We start from the raw sequence: 18,091 nt of genomic DNA, 5'->3' as shown, positions 1-18,091 counted from the left end.
CTTTTGTGTGAAGGCCTTCATGAATTTATTAGTCTTTGCATTGCTGTGGTTCTCATCCTTCTCTGCCTGCTTGCTCCCTCTCCCTTTGTGTGTTCTCCATGCAGAAACCATAATGATCTTATTCAAGCCTGTCTTAGTTAGGGTTTCTATTGCTGTGAAGAGACACTGTGACCACAGCAACTCTTATAAAGGAAAGCATTTAATTGGGGTGGCTCACTTACATTTTTAGAGGTTCAGTCCACTATCATCATGGTGGGAAGCATGGCTGTGTGCAGGCCGACATGTGCTGGAGAAGTAGCTGAGAGTATTGCCCACCTCCACAGTGACACACTTCCTTTAACAGGGCCATACCTACTCCAACAAAGCCTAACTCCAAATAGTGCCACTCCCTGTGACCTTATGGGGGGGGGGGCAATTGCATCCAAACTGTAACATTCCATTCTCTGGCTCCCATATGCTTTTAACAATATCATAATGCAAAATGCATTTAGTACAGTTCCAAAACAGTTCCAACAGTGTTTCAAAGTTTAAAGCTCTAAATCTCTTCTGAGATTCATGCAGCATCTTAACTGTAATCCCTTGTACAATTAAAATTAAAAAAAGCAGATCACATACTTCCAACATAAAATGGCACAGGATATATATACATTACCATTCCAAACGTAGGGAAGGGAACATGGTAAGGAAATACTGGACCACAGCAAGATTGAAAACCAGCTGGGTAAACTCCAAACTCTGCATCTCATGTCTGATGTCAAAATGTTCTTCAGATCTCCAACTCCTTTCAACTTTGTTGACTACAACACACTTCTTTCTCTTGGGCTGGTTCTACTCCCTGTTAGCAGCAGGTATCCCCTGACTTTGGCATCTCTTAACATCTTGAGGTCTCCAAGGCAATCCAGGCTTCAACTTCACAGATTCACAAAATGGCCTCTCTAGGTGTCCATTTAGGAAACCCCTGACACCTGCCAGGTCTCAGCATCTTTCCTTAGGAGAGGATGCAAATTTTATAAGCCAGTTCTTCTGTCCTTAACTCTAAAGCCAGGACTATGTGGCTGAAGCTGCAAACGTCTGCTTCTTTTGGGGACTGGAACATGCCTCCCTCATTCAATTACATCTCCACCAGCTTTCTGTCTTTCACTAAGCCTGGCTGTCCTTGATTTTGCTCTATAGACAAAGCTGGTCTCAAACTCAAAGATTCACCAGCTTCTGCCTTCTGAGTATTTGGATTAAAGGGGTGCCCCACCACACCCAGCTCTAAGTTCTTCTTTAGTTCCTTTTCCCAAATTGGAAACTTAGTGGGGTGGGATCTTGCCCTGAGCTCACCATTCCCTTTATTTCTTTTCTTAATCTGTTTATCTCCTTGAACACAGAACTTAGCTCCATTCTACTTCATTCCTTTTCTCCTCAAAATTTACATTTTCTTGCTCCTTTTCATTATAAATCTTCATTAGAGTTATTACTAATAACCACATGACAGAGTCTATACTAGGTTGTTTTCAGATTTCCTCTGCCAACAGAATTATCTAAAACTTTCACTTTAGCCTCAGGCACACTCTTTGGACAAGGCAAAGAGCAGCCACTTTCTTCAACAAAATATTATAGAAATAATCCTTCCTGCTTTATTTCTCTTCTTAGTGTTTATCATTATCTTTATTGTCTCTTTTTCCACTTAGGAAGGAAGCCCCATCAGGGCAGGGATTTCAGTTCATCTCCTCATGGCTGTATATCCAGCAGTAGATCAGGGGTACATACTGTAGATAGTATTTACTGTACACATGGGAGAATGAGTGAATTAGTGCATGCTGCCTCCTGGTATGAAGATTTTCCAGTATTAGAGTTTGTGGGCTATAATCATTGCCATTATGTCATTCTTTACATTGGTTTTAATTGGTTTTGCCTCCATGTGTTAAACTACCAAGGATTTTGTAAATTATATTCACAAAGACCTTTATGTGAGATGAGAATTTTGTATGATCCAAATTAAGATAAAAATATATATTTATTAGAAATATGTGCACATTTTGACAGTTGTTATATCTGTACTGTAGGATTATGGGTGGCTTTTATTCTTTCCATGTTTCTGTGCTTTTTATATGGGTGTAAAGTTCTTTTATGATCAGAAAAGAATATATAATGGCTCTTCCCTCCCATACCCCTAGCCCCCCAAATGAAAGTATTCTTTTCAGAATGTACTGGAAAGGTATAGCATGCCTGCTTCTCTCTATAGTGATAGAGTTCACCAGTCCCTTTGTGCTCTGCAAAATGCAGCAATCATTATTTTGATTTTTTTTTCATACTTCATCTTTACTTGTATAATTCATAAAAATTTCTTTAATCCAGTGACTTTATTTCTTAGTTCTATTGGTAGAAACTATTTGATAAATAAATTTGATCATACATTCCTCTGGAACTTTATCCCCTTAGTATTGTTAATTATCCATTTAACCTGAAGGTTGCCTCTGTTGATAGAATTCACAGAAACTGCTTTCTCTGCATCACTTTTATCACCAGGAAAGTTCCCTTTTTGCTCTAATCTCACTAAGAACACCGTTTATTTTGCTGGCATTTTTGCAGATCTTAACTTGGTTTGGATCATAGCCTCCTTCCTAGCATTTGGAAGTCCAAGTCATTCATGCTGATTGCTTCTGTTTGTTCATCATTCTGACCTTTTACAAAGGCTTATCTCCTGACTTCACTTTATATTTACTTTTCCATCTTTCTTTCCCTACTTGTTGAAATTTTTGAAATGCCCAGCCACAAATGTATTTGAAGAGTTTTCCTCTTAAGGTCTCATGCCGTGGAATTGAGTGTCTCTGTTTAAAAAAAAAAAAACAAAAAAAACAAAAAAAAACTTAACTCTGTCTTCCTGAGCTTGAACTACACAGCTCCTACTCGTGTTGCTATAGCTGCTAAGAGGGCATTCATTTCTTCTTGGTCATGGTAGCAATCCCTCTGCTTACCTTACATAAACATCAGCGCAATGGGTCAAGCTAACACTCCGTCCAGTGTTAGCTAAATCAGACTTGGAATGACTTCAGGGTATTCAAATCCTCCAAGATGCTAGAATTATCATCAGGAGAGTCTTGTCTACCACTGGCCATGAAACTTTGCTGCTTCCAGTCCCATAACTGAATATGCTGTCCTTAAGTCCCTCACTTTTGTACTTAAAAAAAGAATGGTTCCTTACTGGCCACTTCCCAGGAAACGTATTCCCTGGAAAATTAACTCAGTTTCTTTTGCCACTATGTACTTCAGTGGTGTAGGGCTCATGAGTCCGGATATCTTTGAGCTGGAGAGATGCATACATATGTATTATATGCCACATATATCACATTACTCTTTATTACTTTAATCGGCACTTTTGTATTGGTATATATAAGTGCCCAAGGACAGATGTCTTATCATGTCTGTTAACCTTATGAAACAGACATGCGCTCTGAAGGAGTGTTCAAGAATATAGGAGATGGGAACCTTGCAGGAGACAGGTGAGGAAGAAGTCAGAGCTGTTCCAGCTCTGACATTAAGGCATGTGTTAAATATTGGTTAAATATTGCCACTAAACTGTCAATGTTCAGGAAAAAGCTTTTGCATCTTGAGGGCCTGGCCATTAAGACTGTTCTTGAATTGTGGCTAGCAGAGATACAAACACATCCAGTTCTTTATTGATTTATTTGCCCCATTAAGACCTTTCATGAACTGCTCTAATGAGAAATATAAACACATCCAGTTCTTTATTGATTTATTTGCCCAAGAATGAAATACTACAGATGGTTAATGCTACTTTCAGAAAGTTCTTTTGTTAATAGTGTGAGAGTGCGTTTGTGTTTGTCTCATGAGCAGTGGGGTGGTTATTAAGAAGTGAAAGTAAAACTCAGCTCTGGAACGCCATTATGCTTTTAGCCAAATCTAAATGATATGCTAAAGGAAAACTTAAACCTAAATATGGGAAAGCTTTCAATAGACTGTTTGGATTGAGTCAAGTTACATTTTATTGAATATGTAAGTACTTTTAGAGATTGTCACATGGCTACTTCCAGTGTTAGAAAAACCATAAATTTTAATCTTTAATATTTTTATTCTGATCTTTTATTTGTGTCTTTAAAGTTTTTTATACATCTATTTATTCAGTGGGGTAGTTAGAAGGTGTGAGCCACAAGGCAGGAGCCAGTTCTCTCCTTTCATTATGTGGATCCTGAGGATCAAACTGAAGACATCAGGTCTGGAAGCAAGGACCTTTGCTCACCTAGCCATTACTGGCCTCATCCATTTCTTTGATTTGTGTATGATGCATATATGTAGCATATGTGCATGTAAACACACACACACATACATGCACCCATGCATGTGATGCATGTGTGCCACGTGTGTGGAGGTCAGAGGACCTCAGGTGTCAGTCCTTGCTTTCTACCTTGTTTGAGACACAATGTCTTTGCTTGCAGCTGGGTACACCAGGCTAGCTAGTCTGCTAGCTGTAGGTGGGTTCTAGGGATCCACACTCAAGTCCTCACGCTTGTATGGTGTTTTTACTGCTGAGCCGTCCACAAGCCCCATTAAAACAAATCTTTGAAAATTTCAAAAATCCTATTTGTGACATAAAACTTCTTAATAATAAGTGATTGGAAATAATCTTAAATGTTCTTTATGTGGAGAATGGGCAGATAAACTGGAGATTTATTAAGATGCTGGCCAATGGCATTGGTAAACTGAGTTATACCTATTAGCATGGCTACATCATTTCTGGGCCAAGATATTGAGTTAATCATTCACAGATAAAAAGGAAAAAAAAAAAAAAAGGTAGAGTTGAGTGGCATGTGGCATGAGTAACATGAGTATAGTATAGTGTCATTAAGTCAGGTTTAAAAAATTGTGACACAAATTATCTGAGACAGTCAATTTATAAAAGAGAAAGGTTTATTTTTGGCTCTTAGTTTTGGAGGTTCTGTGTTGGTTTGGCCTGCTATTTGGGGCCTATAGTGAGCAATACATCATGCCATGAACATATGAAGGGCAAAACCTCTTATAGAAGCATCCAGAAAGCCATAGAGTGAGAAAGGTGCTGTGTTCCCACAATCACCCTTAAGGGCATACCTCCAGTGACTTGAAGACCTGCCATCAGATTCCCATCCCTTAAATGTCACATAAATTCCCAAAAGCACAACCCTGGAAACCAAAGCTTTAACACACTGGCTTTTGGGAGACATTTAGGACCCAGAATACAGTAATGATCTTCAGTAACCAAGCCTCCAGGCTCTGCTTCATGGCTTTGATTTCTAACCAAAGTGTACCAACTTTGCTACTTTCTGAAAGCCTTGGTAGCTTAATATGGGGAAAGGCCAGAGATCTTAATGCCAGACAGTTTCCTCTGCAGCAGAAAGCACTGTGGCCAAGTAACAAATGTTAAGATATTTCAGGCAAGATGAAGACTGGAACCAAATCAAGAGCAACTCAGAAGAGTGGAAGAAGCCACCTTGATGACAGCCATTAGTACCAAATAAAACAGAGCATTTGCTGTTACATCCTGACAGGAATATTTGCACTTTGAAATGTGTAAATGATTTAAGGCAAGAAGAAATTAAATTCATAGCAACCAGTTAAGGCCATATATTTAGGACAAAAGTGATAAAATATTAGAATGAAAGACATAAACCATCTGGCTGAAAAAATGTGGTAGATCATATATGTACCACAAAACTTAAAATTTAAATACATTTACGTAGCAATTCAGTGTCACTAAGTACATGTTTACAACTATCACCTCCCTTCATAATATAAAGTTTCAAAACATTCAAATCATATTTTATATATTATTTTTTCTTATTTTACATATCAGTCCCAGTTCCCTCTCCTTCCCTCCCATGCCCCTCCAACCCCCTTCCATCCTATTTCCACCCCCCCAACTCCACAGGGAGGGTGATGCCTTCCAGAAGGTATCATCAAAATCTGTCAAGTCTTTTGGGCCCTCCCTCCTGCCTCTAGGCTAAGGGAGTATCCCTCCATGGGGAATGTGTTCCCAAAGTCCTTTTGTGCACCAAGGATACATCCTGGTTTCACTGTCAGAGGTCCCTTAGATTGCCTAGGCCTTCTAATTGAGACCCACCTTCAGGGGGTCAGAGTCGGTACAATGCTGGTTTCCCAGCTATCAGTCTGGGGATTCATGAGCTCCCCCTTGTTCAAGTCAGCTCTCTCTGTGGGTTTCTGTAGCCTGTACTTGACCTCATTTTCTTATCACTTCTCCCTCTCTGCAACTGGATTCCAAGAGTTTGGCTCAGTGTTTAGCTGTGGGTGTCTGCTTCTGTTTCCATCAGCTACTAGATGAAGGCTCTATGATGGCATATAAGTTAAATCTCATTATCAGGGAAAGGCATTTAAGGTAGCTTCTCCACTATTGCTTAGATTGTTAGTTGGGTTTACCTCACTCAGGATGGTTTCTTCAAGTTTAAGGATGGTTTCTTCAAGTTTCATCCATTTACCTGTGAATTTCAAGATTTCATTTTTTTTTTTCTGCTGAGTAGTATTCCATTGTGTAAATGTGCCACATCTTCTTCATCCATTCTTCAGTTGAGGGACATCTAGGTTGCTTCCAAGTTCTTGCTATTACAAATAATACTGCTATGAACATAGTTGAACAGATGTCTTTGTTGTTCAAATAATATTGTATATATGTTATTTTATGTATGCAGTGCTCATGGAAGCCAGAAGAGGGTGCTGTATTCCATAAAATTGGAGTTATAGATTTGTGAGCTGCCATGTGGGTGCTGGTAACCAAACTCCGGTCCTCTGCAGAGTGCAGCCAATGCTCTTATCTACTGAGTCATCTCTCCAGCCCCAGTAGTACATATGTTTTTATGATTACTTAATCATTACAAATCATGATTACTTCAATGAAATGTAAAAGTACACACTCAAATTAAGTCATATATTAGGTATTGGTACTGTACACTGAGTGCATGAGATAGGCCCTGTGCCAAGCAGCTTGGACACATAATAATTTGTTAGGTGAATTGGCTATGGAGATGTTAATAAAAGATGGTGGGGATAAAAAGGCCTGGCTGAATAGCAGAAAACATTAAAATATTAGACAGCAAACAAGTTAGATGGAAGGGGAATATGAGAATAGGCCCATGGAAGCTGCATAAAGTCCATATAGATAGTATGATTCCATAAGATAATGGTTCTCAACCTTCCTAATGCCGTTGATTCTTTAATGCAGTTCCTCATGTTGTGGTGATCCTTAACCATGGCATTATTTTTGTTGCTACTTCATAACTGTAATTTTGCTACTGTTAGGAACCACAATGTAAATGTTTGTATTTTCTGATGGTTGTTTGGGGGTCGTGGCCCACAGGTTGAGAACCACTGCCATAAGATTATATTGCCTAATGATGGCATTGTCATCTTAATTTGTGTAAGTATACTTTGATTTTCACATATCTGAGCTGCTAACACTGCAGCGTCAGAGTGTATTCCTATTGTTAAGTTAAATGATTGTGATGAACGCCAAACTCAGAGAGTGAGGGCAGGAGCCCTGGGTGCTAGGTGTGCAAATATCATATGTGGTTTCCACATGTCTTATTGTTGTTCACTTTTAAAACATTTGAGGTTTTTCTGTTGTAAGAAACTTGATTCACCAAACTCTGAGAGGTGAGGTTTCCCCATGGAGGCCATTTATCTGTATAAAGAGAAAAATCCCTTCATCTTTGATGTTCTGACTATAGCCTACTGGCTCAAGTACATCCTTGGTTATAGAGGTTTTAGATCAAAGACAAAGTTTGAGACAATGAATCTGCAAAAGCAGGGTTTAGAAGGTGAAAATGGATTTGAGATGATAAACATACAAAAAGTGGTGTTGGAGATACAACAAGGAGCTCAGGGGGAAAAATCAAGATCATGGTTATACATTTTGGAGATTATAATGAATTCCTTAAGAATGAACACATTTGCAAAAGGGGGAGGGGTTGAGACAGAGTCTTAGAATTAAAGAACTGAGAAGGGATCAAGTTGAATTGACCAGGCAGCTTGGGAGAGAGATGTCGATACAGATCAAGGTAGGAAACTCCGACAGAGCTTATGGAGTGACTGTGTGACAGTTGATAGCCACTTTTCTTGTGTTACAGAGAAAGTATATGCTTGAGAACCAAGAAAGCCATTGACTTGGTTGAGGCAGTGGGAACAAGTGCTTCAGAACCCTCTCCTTTGCAAATGTTCTGGGCCTGTGGCTTAGCCTTGTGCCATTTTAGTCTGTCTGCCACAGCACCAGACGTTGTAAAGTGTTCAGTGGTGAATATGTAAACTGTTAGAATGAAGAATTACTTCTGGGTTATAAAAGTTATTTTTACCATCTAGCCTATATGTTCCATATGTTCCATTTCTATCCAAATTACTTTCCCACCTTTCAAAGTGGCATTATCAAGTCTTTTGGTTTTTTTTTTTTGTTTTGTTTTTGTTTTTTTGTTTTTTGTTTGTTTGGTTTTTCAAGACAGGGTTTCTCTGTGGCTTTGGAAGCTGTCCTGGAACTAGCTCTGTAGACCAGGCCGGTCTTGGACTCACAGAGATCTGCCTGTCTCTGCCTCCCAAGTATTATCAAGTTTTTCAACAGCTTTGCGATGTCATGAGCATCCTTTTCATTCTAAAATGAGTTTTGTCAATGACCTGTTGAATTGGTCTGATGGGTGTGTATTAACTTCTTCCCTCATCAGGATTCACGCACTGCTGGCTTTGAGCTCTCATTCTGTTCTTGGGTTGTCTTTTACTATTGAATGTTCAGAGTGCAATAATAATTTGGATACCAGCCCTCATTAGAAAAATTATTTGTAAATCTTTTTCCCACTCTGGGTTGTTTTCATTTCCTTGATGGTGTCTTTTACAGGACACATTTTAAAATTTTAATTATGTCAAATTCATTTTCTTTTTGTTTATTATTTTGGTATTATATTTGAGAAGCCACTACCTAATTAAGGATCATGAAGACTTTATTGTTTTCTCTAATATTTTTTTTAATTGTTATACTTAAGTCTTCCATCTATTTCATGTTAATATAGATCCATTTCCTTATTTTTACACATGACTATGGAATGTGGTATGGCTGTCCCTACACATTTGTTCAAAGGCTAAATCCATTCCTTCTAAATATGTCTATATATGTATGTGTATGTATTTTTCCTGCATGTAAGTAGCTATGAGGAAATTTAATTTTTAGTTACTGGTATGTATTATTATACTTAATTTATTAATTAAATTTCCTCATTATTGGAGGGGAGTGGGGGTAAGAAGGAATGCAAAGCAGAAGGCAGCTCCTATGTCCAGTAGCTAACGATCCTTGCCTCCCTTCCTCCTACTTCAGAGTACACTTAAAGACAGACAGCTCTCTTCATAGAACTTCAAAATTTGTTTTATAAGGACAAAAGTTTTCTTTCTTTCTTTCCTTTGTTTTTTTTTTTTTTTTTTTTTTTTTTAAGACCCGTGTTGAGTGTGTTTTGTGTATTTTGGAGGCCATTGAAAACCGCAGGTATCTTTTCTTGGGCTCTGTCTATCTGTCTGTCTATCTATCTTTCTATCTGAGACAGGGTACTTCACTGGCCTAGAACATGCCAAGTAGGTGAAGGTGGCTGGCTGTGAAGTTCCAGGTATCCTTCTGTCTCTACTTTCCCATCACTAGGATGACAAATGCACATAACCATGCCTGGTCTTGGAATCAAACTCTAGTCCTCCTGCTTGCAAAGCAGGCAGGCACTTTATCTACTGAGTCTCAAGCCATGTGGCCTTCCCTTCCTCAGGTCATATGTATCTTCTCTAATGTCTTTATTTTGAGCTCTTACGCCTTTGTGTTTTTGCTTAAAAGAAATTATGTGTGTTCAACCATTTGAAGCAAGAAATGCAATGCATCATGGTTGTTGGTTGTTTTGCCTGAGAAGTTCCTCAGAGATACTCTCACATTGTGTGTAGCCAGGATCTTCACTTATGCCACAGGAAAGAATTCAGGAGTTATAAAGCAGAACTGAGTTTACTAAGAAAAGGATACTACAAATCCAATATGTAGGTGTGGGCTTCTTAAGAGAGTCACATTTAGGTACCTTAACTCTCTCTCTCTCTCTCTCTCTCTTTCTCTCTCTCTCTCTCTCTCTCTCTCTCTCTCTCTCTCTCTCTCTGTGTGATGTGATTTTTGTGGCTTTTGAAGTTACACTGTTTAAATGATGCTATTGATATCTAAGTTTAAAAGATTAAGTAAAAATATTTTGGTGTACTTTTTTGTGGAATAGTGTTGAGGATTTACCTTGGAAAGTCTTATGCATGTTAGCTAGGTAGCTGCTTTGTGAAATGAACCACATCCCTGGATTTTTGTTTAAAGGATTTTTATCCAAAGGTGGCTTATGAGATAAGTGGTACATATTTACAGATAAGAAAGGAGCTGGATGGTCATGGCATACACCTTTAATCTCAGCACTCGGGAGGCAGAGGCAGGTGGATCTACGTGAGTTCAAGACCAGCCTGGTCTACAAGAGCTAGTTCCAGGACAGACTCCAAAGCTACACAGAGAAACCCTGATTTGAAAAACAAAAACAAAACAAGAGAAAGGAATGCTGTTAAGATAAAGACATAGGTTTAAAAAAAAAAAGTCAATGTAAGGAGTAGGTTTTTTCCGCCCGCTGCTGGTCTTGTCCTGCTGCCGCGCCAGCCCCAGTTAACACACCGAGACTCTGTATTTGATATAATGCTGTTGGCCAGCTTTCTTATTGGCCAACAGTGCTTTATTCATTAACCAGTATAAGAAACATATTTACAGAATGACATCTCCCATCAAGTCAAAGTAGTTTTTACTGTATAGTAAGAGGTAGGTCCAGGCGTGCATTTTGATTATAAATATGGTTCACACACCTGCTTGTAAGATTTTCTCACAAAAATACAGTTCAGAGATGAGAAAAGAATGGTAATAAAGTTAAACTTTGTCCTTTGGGACTTAAGGATGGTCATTAGTTTATCTATCATCTCTTTGTGCCCCCCTTTCCTGACCCCATTTTGTTTTGAGACAGTGTCTTTTGTACCCTAGCTGCTTATTAATTCTTGACTCTCAGCCAGCAAGAAAGGCAAAGCAGACTAGGAGGTGGTGAGGCATCCTTTGCCTTTCTGTCCTTTTCTTTACTCTTTCTATCCTGCTTATTTCATACCAATCTCAAGCTTTTGGTATGACAGGCTAGCTGTTTACCTATGAGCTATTATATATCAGTTCCCTTTCCCACTTTTGAGACAGTATCTTGCTATATTGTCAGGCCAGTTTTACCCACAGTCCTCCCACCTCATATCCCAAGTTCTGAGCTTATAGATCTGTGCCACCATGTCTGTCTGTAGGCATTCTTACAATATGGTTTCCAAAAGCAAAGAATTCTGTATTTGTGTCAATTCCATTTCAGTTTTTCGTTTCCAGTTAGAGAGTTCAGGCACTTGAAGCTCCTTGCTACATCATCATGGTGAGCATTCCATCACAGATCTGTAATGAGCCATTCAGCCCACCCTGCCACAACTGTATTTGAGAACGTCTCCCGAATTTACCAGGGAGGGACCACTAGGATCATCCAGCCTGTGTATGGGATCACAAAGGACAGGTGTGCCACAGAGAAGGGTGGCTGTGTGTTTGCATTCTTACCTCATTGCACAAGTCTTACCTTCCCATGTCTTGGCCAACTTTTGCTACTTTCCACCACCCTGCTGCAAGATAAAAAGTCCTTTCTCATTAGTTATGCATTTTGGTCATACACCCTGTTAGTATTGATAATTCACCACTGACCAGCCACTGTCATACTTTGAATCTCACCATTTATGTGTTGGCAGCCACTTAGGCTTCCCTTTCTGTAAGTTCTTTCTTCATTTTTTTGGTCCCTTTTGTTGTGAATTTCCTGTGGTGTCACTAAATGGAAGGCTCTTCTTTCATATTGTAGATATCTATCCTTTTTCAGTTCTAAATGCTGGATTTTTTTCCCTTGACTTTATTCCTCCTAATTCTGTTCATAGTCTTCTGTATTGGACAGAACACCTTAATTTTGTTGAAGTCAAATGCAGAAAACTTGTATTTTCAGGGTTTCTTTAAGATTCTTCTAACTTCTGGTGTTTTATACTTTAGAGTGTTATCCCAACACTGGTTTTTCAAACACTTTTATTTGTGGCTTTTTGAAGGCTTATCGTTAGTCTCCAATTGGGCCTGGTTGTTAACTTTGGCTGTTCTTAATGAGTTTTAAAAATGCAAGAAAATGGATGACAAACCTCCCCTTCTCTAAGCTCCTCCAGGATTGGCTTTTGACCCGGTTTCTATTGTATGAACCCTGTCTGCTCAGCTATTGCCAATTCAAAGAGACACTTGTCTCCCAAAGCTGTGTATTCAGTCTTCTTCCAAGGAATTTGGAATTAGGCCAGTCTTAGCTAGATTCTTGAAGTCTTAGCTAGTTTATTGAGGGAGTTGTAAATTGAGACATTTGGAATGACTATCTTCTACTGTGGTCACAAACTGGAAGAACTATCTGAAGAAAGAGTTTGAAGATGTGAACAAAGAAACAAAGGGAAAAAGTTGTGGTCCCATTGAGAGGAGAGAGTTTGAGTTGGAATGTGAAAGTAGCCAGCCTGAATCCTGATGGCTTTCCAGTTTCTGGTTCTGATCTCTCCTGAGGCTACATTACATTTACTTTTGTATTAGATAGGGGTGGCTAACCACTGTGACAGATAGACTCCAAAGTATATAATGTCCTTTACACAATAAAAGCTCACTTTTCACTTACACAGACAGGACAAGATGGCTGTAAGCAGGGTGGCAGCAGTAGAGGCCTGTGCTACATTTACTTAGGAACATGACTTTCAAGGTCTCCCTGGCTATTAGTATTCATCGTACATAAGGAAATGATCATGTATTTGAACCCATGGGAAGCTTTATAGGCCAAGTTCCTTTGGCTGAAACTCTGTCACATGGCCACATTTAACTCTACAGAAGGCTGGGAAATGTAGTTTATCTATGTACCCAGAAGGAAGAGGAAATGGGCTTAGTGAATAAGTAGAGATTACCACAACATGCTTTGTGTCTGTATGATACTTCTTTCTAATCAAATTCCTGTTACTTTTTCTGTAAGCATATTTGAATTGTTTCTGTTATTTGGATTTCAATGCATAAGATGTTTTTGCATTATCCATATTTAAAACAAAAGGGATAAAACTGAGTAATTAATTTTCTCAGGAAAATTGGGCCGGTTTCCACCTATGATGCATCACCACTCGACACCCTCAGATGGTCAGATGCCTCATTTCCAGAGGGCCCACCTTGCAGAGGCCTTCACAAAGGCCAAAGGAGCAGGTGGGGGTGCTGGAGGAGGGGGTAATGGAAGAGGCCTGATGGGCCAGATCATTCCAATCTATGGCTTTGGAATTTTTTTGTACATACTGTACATTCTGTTTAAGGTAAGTGGAATTGTTTTAGACATGTGTCAGAGAAAAAGCTAATGTCATTGTAATAAAAATCATCTCCAGTAAAACCCTGAAAAGGTCACACAGCCCTTTCAAAGCCATCATCTCTTTAAAAATCTTATCTCTTTGAACTAGTTAGAATTGCTGTCATCTCAGTTTTACAGATGAGAAATCTTAGCATGAATTTACAACTAAAATGTAAGGTCAGGGTTTAAACTTGGATCTTCTAGTTCATGATCCAATCAGCACCATAATTCAAAGGAAAAGAACAAAAGACTAGGCTTGAGAGGCTTGTTTGTAGGATGAAAACCAGGGTTTCCAAGTAGCCACTGTGAGGCCATATTTAATGGTACCAGGATATAAGATACTGTGTTTGATGTTACCTCTGTAATTCTCCCAAGACAAAACTGTCATATCTAGACACTAAGCCCAATATTTCCTGGTTCTGGGATGTTCTGCTGGGTCTTTTAAGGCAGACCCCCAATTTAGTTTTAACTCCGAGCAGGTTTTTGTAGGCTACAGGCTTGTTCTCTGTGAAGAGGTGTAGAATCTTTGCCTTATACTCATGCTTCTAGTAAAGTGAGGAGATGTTAGTTTCTTCTCACCTGGGAATTCTGCAGGCAACATGAGTTGAGTATGAGAATGTCCCCAGGTGCTACATATCACCTGTCGCTTAGATGACTGCACAGGTACAGCAGATGATTATAAAGAGACAGTGTTTTCTTTGTGCTTTGATTTTTGCTTTGATCATTTTTACCTTCTTGACTCTTTCAGTGGCTTTTAAAAAGACACTTCTCTACTGTTGATACCTGGTTTGATTTCTGACTTAATTTTTGTCTCCCAGCCTTTTTTGTTCTTTCATTTAACATGTGGTGTTCCATGACTTTGAGGTTCTGAGCTGCTGTTGATGTGCTGTACCTCCTTCATCCTCAGCTTTCAAAGGGGAAAACTGCAGAGACTCGCAACTGCTCCACTACCCCACCTGGGAACACCCACAGGAAGATTAGTAAGTGCTCCTTCCCTTGTGTTCAGTGTTACTGAGTTGGAGTGGAACACAGCCAGAGGGACAGTCTGTGGTTACGTCCCTAAAGCATTTCTCAAAAGTGCATGGATATGGGACCTTAAAGGGCTAATGCTGAAAAAAAAAGCACAGGACTGCTAGTTCTTTGGTACATGTTAGTGAATTAATGGTCAACATTTGGCTTAGTTACTTTTCACTTTCAGACTTCAAAATATTTGTAGCAAAAGTGTTTATTTCTCTGAGGAAAAGTGAGAGAGAAATTGCATCACTGTCACAGTCCAGTATTAGCTGTTGACACTTTGGAGTCTTGAAATGTGCTGTCATAATAGTTCCCATCTGAGTATTCTGTGCTGTCAGGGGAAATGAAATGTATATAGTGTAGTCCTTTCTCTAAGAATTTATAGATTAGAATGATGCCAGGAAATAGAATCTGTGGCATAAAGTGCTTGCTACACAAGCATGAAGACCTGAGATGGAAGCTCCAGGACTCATGTGAAAAGCCAGGATGGCTGTGCATGCCTGTAACTCTAACACTGGGGAGCCTTAGGTTTCCCTGGCCGGCCAGCCTAGCCAACATAGTGAGCTTCTCGTTTGCTGTGAGACCCTATTTCAAGGGAATAAGGGAGAGAGTGACAGAGGAGGATACTTCTGCACACTAACTTGCATGGGTTGCACACACACATATACTTCACACAGGAAAAAAATAACTTGTGAGAAGGCACTACCTAGAAAGAGAGGACTTGTCAAAGGCATTATGGAATCATGTCTGAATTTCTTGAGTAAAACTTATGGAAAACATGAACTCCTGAGCTTGTTGAGGGCTGGATGGTGTTCATGGGCAGCAGCTGTGGAAAGGGTCTTACTGTGGAGTCCAAACTCACAGAGGTCTGCTTGCCTCTGCCTCTTGAGTACTAGGATTAAAGGTCTGTTCCACCTGACCGTCAAAGGTTTTCTTGTTTGCTTTTACATTTATTTTTAAAGTTTTCAAATTAAAAGACATTTTCCTCATCAAAAGTTTTTAAAAGAAAGGCATCAGTAGAATGAAATGAATGTGAGCCACAGAAGCATCTGCCCTAGGAATTATTTGTGTATTCCCTGTTGTGTTAAATCCTCAGTCACATTCCATTTCCTTTTGGAAATCTTAAATAGTCAAGAATCTAAAAGTTGCTATGTCCAATCATGAGGTAATAATGGTACATATATCAGCAATTAAAAGAAATTGTAGACAGTAGGAAGTCTTGAACTGATGAGAGGATTCAGTGGGTGAAAATGCTTGCTGAGTTTTATCTCCAGAACCCATGTGAAAAGACAAGATGTGGTATGCTTCTTAATTCTAGCATTCCTTTACTGACATGGGAGGCAGAGACAGGAGAATTGTCCAGAAGCTTGCAGGCCAGTTAGCCTTGAGTATGAAGTGCACCAGAAATGAGAGATACCCTGCCTTAGTAGAGTGGAAGGTCAGAACGAACACACACACACACACATACACACACACAGGCGTGTACACATATACTCAACACATACACAAAACACAAAGGTAAATAAAAACAAACCAAAACATACACTCTAGTAATAAATAAAATGAAAAAAGAAAGACTGTTAAAACTATCTCTTGTCAGAGACAGAAAGATGTTATGTCAAATGGACTCCTAAGACTGCTTTTTATAACAATAACAATAGCAGTGAATCAGCTTTATCCTTTACATAGAAATCATGCAAAAATAACTACATCTAGGGGACAAAGTTACACCCTAAAGCAGTCTATTCTTTATCCTAGACAGCAAGGGCATGGAGGTCTCAACCATAGTTCAGGATTTCCTTTTGAAGAAACGTAACAATGACTCTTCCAGACCTTAAGTATAGGCAAACAGTGCTCACCTCAGAGTCCTGATCCTTTTTCTAGTACTGTCTATGCTTGGTGCCTTACCCAGAAGCACTGTTTGGATCACAACCAGTCATCTGCTACCTTCATTTATTATGGGGTGACTTTGCAGGGTGTGTTTTCAGTGTTGGATGTTTTCTTTAGTTGGCTCTACTGGGTTACTCTGTGGAGGAGAGAGGGATTTATTTATCATTCCCTAAGTGAGTATGTGTCCTGTTGATCCTGGTTGCCAGACCTCCAAGCCTTTTCTGTGCTGACTGTATTAGTTAGAGAAGCTCATGTCTATTCTCTTGAGTCTCTGAAGAAGCCTAGATTATCACAGATCATTTCTGCTAGCCGTTTCTTGGAAGGGTTTAGGGAATCGCATATAATGGTTCTTAGATTGGTGCTTGTTTTTCAGCCAACTTTGAGCTTGTTCAACTGCAAGAAAAACTAAAAGAGACAGAAGAAGCCATGGAAAAATTAATCAATAGAGTGGGACCTAATGGTGAGAGGTAAGTTTTCTTTTTTCCCTTTTGTTTGTTTGTTTGTTTTTGAGGCAGGGTTTCTTTGTGTAGCCCTGGCTGTCCTAAGACTAGCTCTGTAGACTAGACTGGACTTGAACTCACTGAGATCTGACTGCCTTTGCCTCTGAGTGGAAGAAATGGGGCATTGTGATGGCTCATCACATAAAGATTCTTTTTTTGGTTTGTTTTTGTTTTTTAGAGACAGGGTTTCTTTGTGTAGCTCTGGCTCTCCTGGAACTCACTCTACAGACCAGAATGGACTCAAACTCACAAAGATCCTCCTGCCTCTGCCTCCCAAGTGCTGGGATTAAAGGTGCATGCTGCCATGCCTGGCTTGAGAGGTAAGTTTTCATCAAATAGTACTTAGACTACATGCTTTGCTTTTGATGTTTAGACTACATGTTTGTCTTATGTAATTGTCAGCTTAGGTGTAATATATGAATATATGTATTCTTTCTCAATTGACATTTCCATTTTCATATTATTGAGAAACCTCTTTTCAAGCATTAAATGTAGTACAAATTATTGTGAGAGTTTGTGAAAGTTGTAAATCTTGTAGAGTCAAATTACCTTTTTTTTTTTTTTTCCTTTTTTCTTCAGAGACTTGCCTCCAAAGGAAAACTAATTAGATAAGAACATGGAAGGGGGAAAAAAAAAAAAGATACAAAGATGCCTGAAGATTTATAGTACTTTCTAGGAGATTCTGGCATTAACTAAGATAAAACACAGAAGAAAAGAAAGAAGATAAGAGATTTTGAGATAGTGGACATGGACTGAACTATGAATATGGTTGGGATGCTGTCAGAATATCTACATAAAATATGTAACAGCAAGAGGACTATGTGTTGTTGGTGCTAAGATTAAGGTCATGATGTAGGAAGAGATCACCAAATCTTTGAGGCCATCATGTTCTGTTGTTAGTTAGCCTTGGTCTTTCCTTTCTGTTTTGTTCTCTCTATATTTATATATTTAACTCTTGGCTTTGGGCTTGATGATTCCTTTGGTTAAAAGTCAGATGACATCATTTTTACACCTGTGATCATATAGCATTTTGGAATTTGCCATAAATAACCTATTATCTTGCTCTGCTTGTCCATGTAGCTTCTCATGATTCTTGGCCATGTGGATCCCCATTTTGAGGGATTGAATTTAAGAGTAATTTAAAATTTAATGTGATGACAAGGCCCCAAGTAGAGATGCTGAGGAAATAATTGGTCAACATGGACATCTGGGTAAAAAGTA

The 18,091-nt window shown here is 39.1% G+C and overlaps 1 protein-coding gene across 2 annotated transcripts in view; it reads left to right on the top strand.

The window, feature by feature from the left end:
* Positions 1–18,091, top strand: part of Ric3 (RIC3 acetylcholine receptor chaperone) — a 37,960-nt gene that overhangs the window by 6,666 nt on the left and 13,203 nt on the right. For both annotated transcript variants that reach the window (XM_051192597.1, XM_051192598.1), the window contains exons 2-4: positions 13,214–13,434; positions 14,374–14,446; positions 16,744–16,837. In XM_051192597.1, coding sequence (XP_051048554.1) covers positions 13,214–13,434; positions 14,374–14,446; positions 16,744–16,837 — 388 coding nt within the window. The remainder of the gene's footprint in view (positions 1–13,213; positions 13,435–14,373; positions 14,447–16,743; positions 16,838–18,091) is intronic.

Source organism: Phodopus roborovskii, unplaced genomic scaffold (genome assembly GCF_943737965.1).
Source record: "Phodopus roborovskii unplaced genomic scaffold, PHOROB, whole genome shotgun sequence".
Taxonomy (NCBI): Eukaryota; Metazoa; Chordata; class Mammalia; order Rodentia; family Cricetidae; genus Phodopus; species Phodopus roborovskii.
This window is presented reverse-complemented; position numbering and strand designations above follow the sequence as displayed.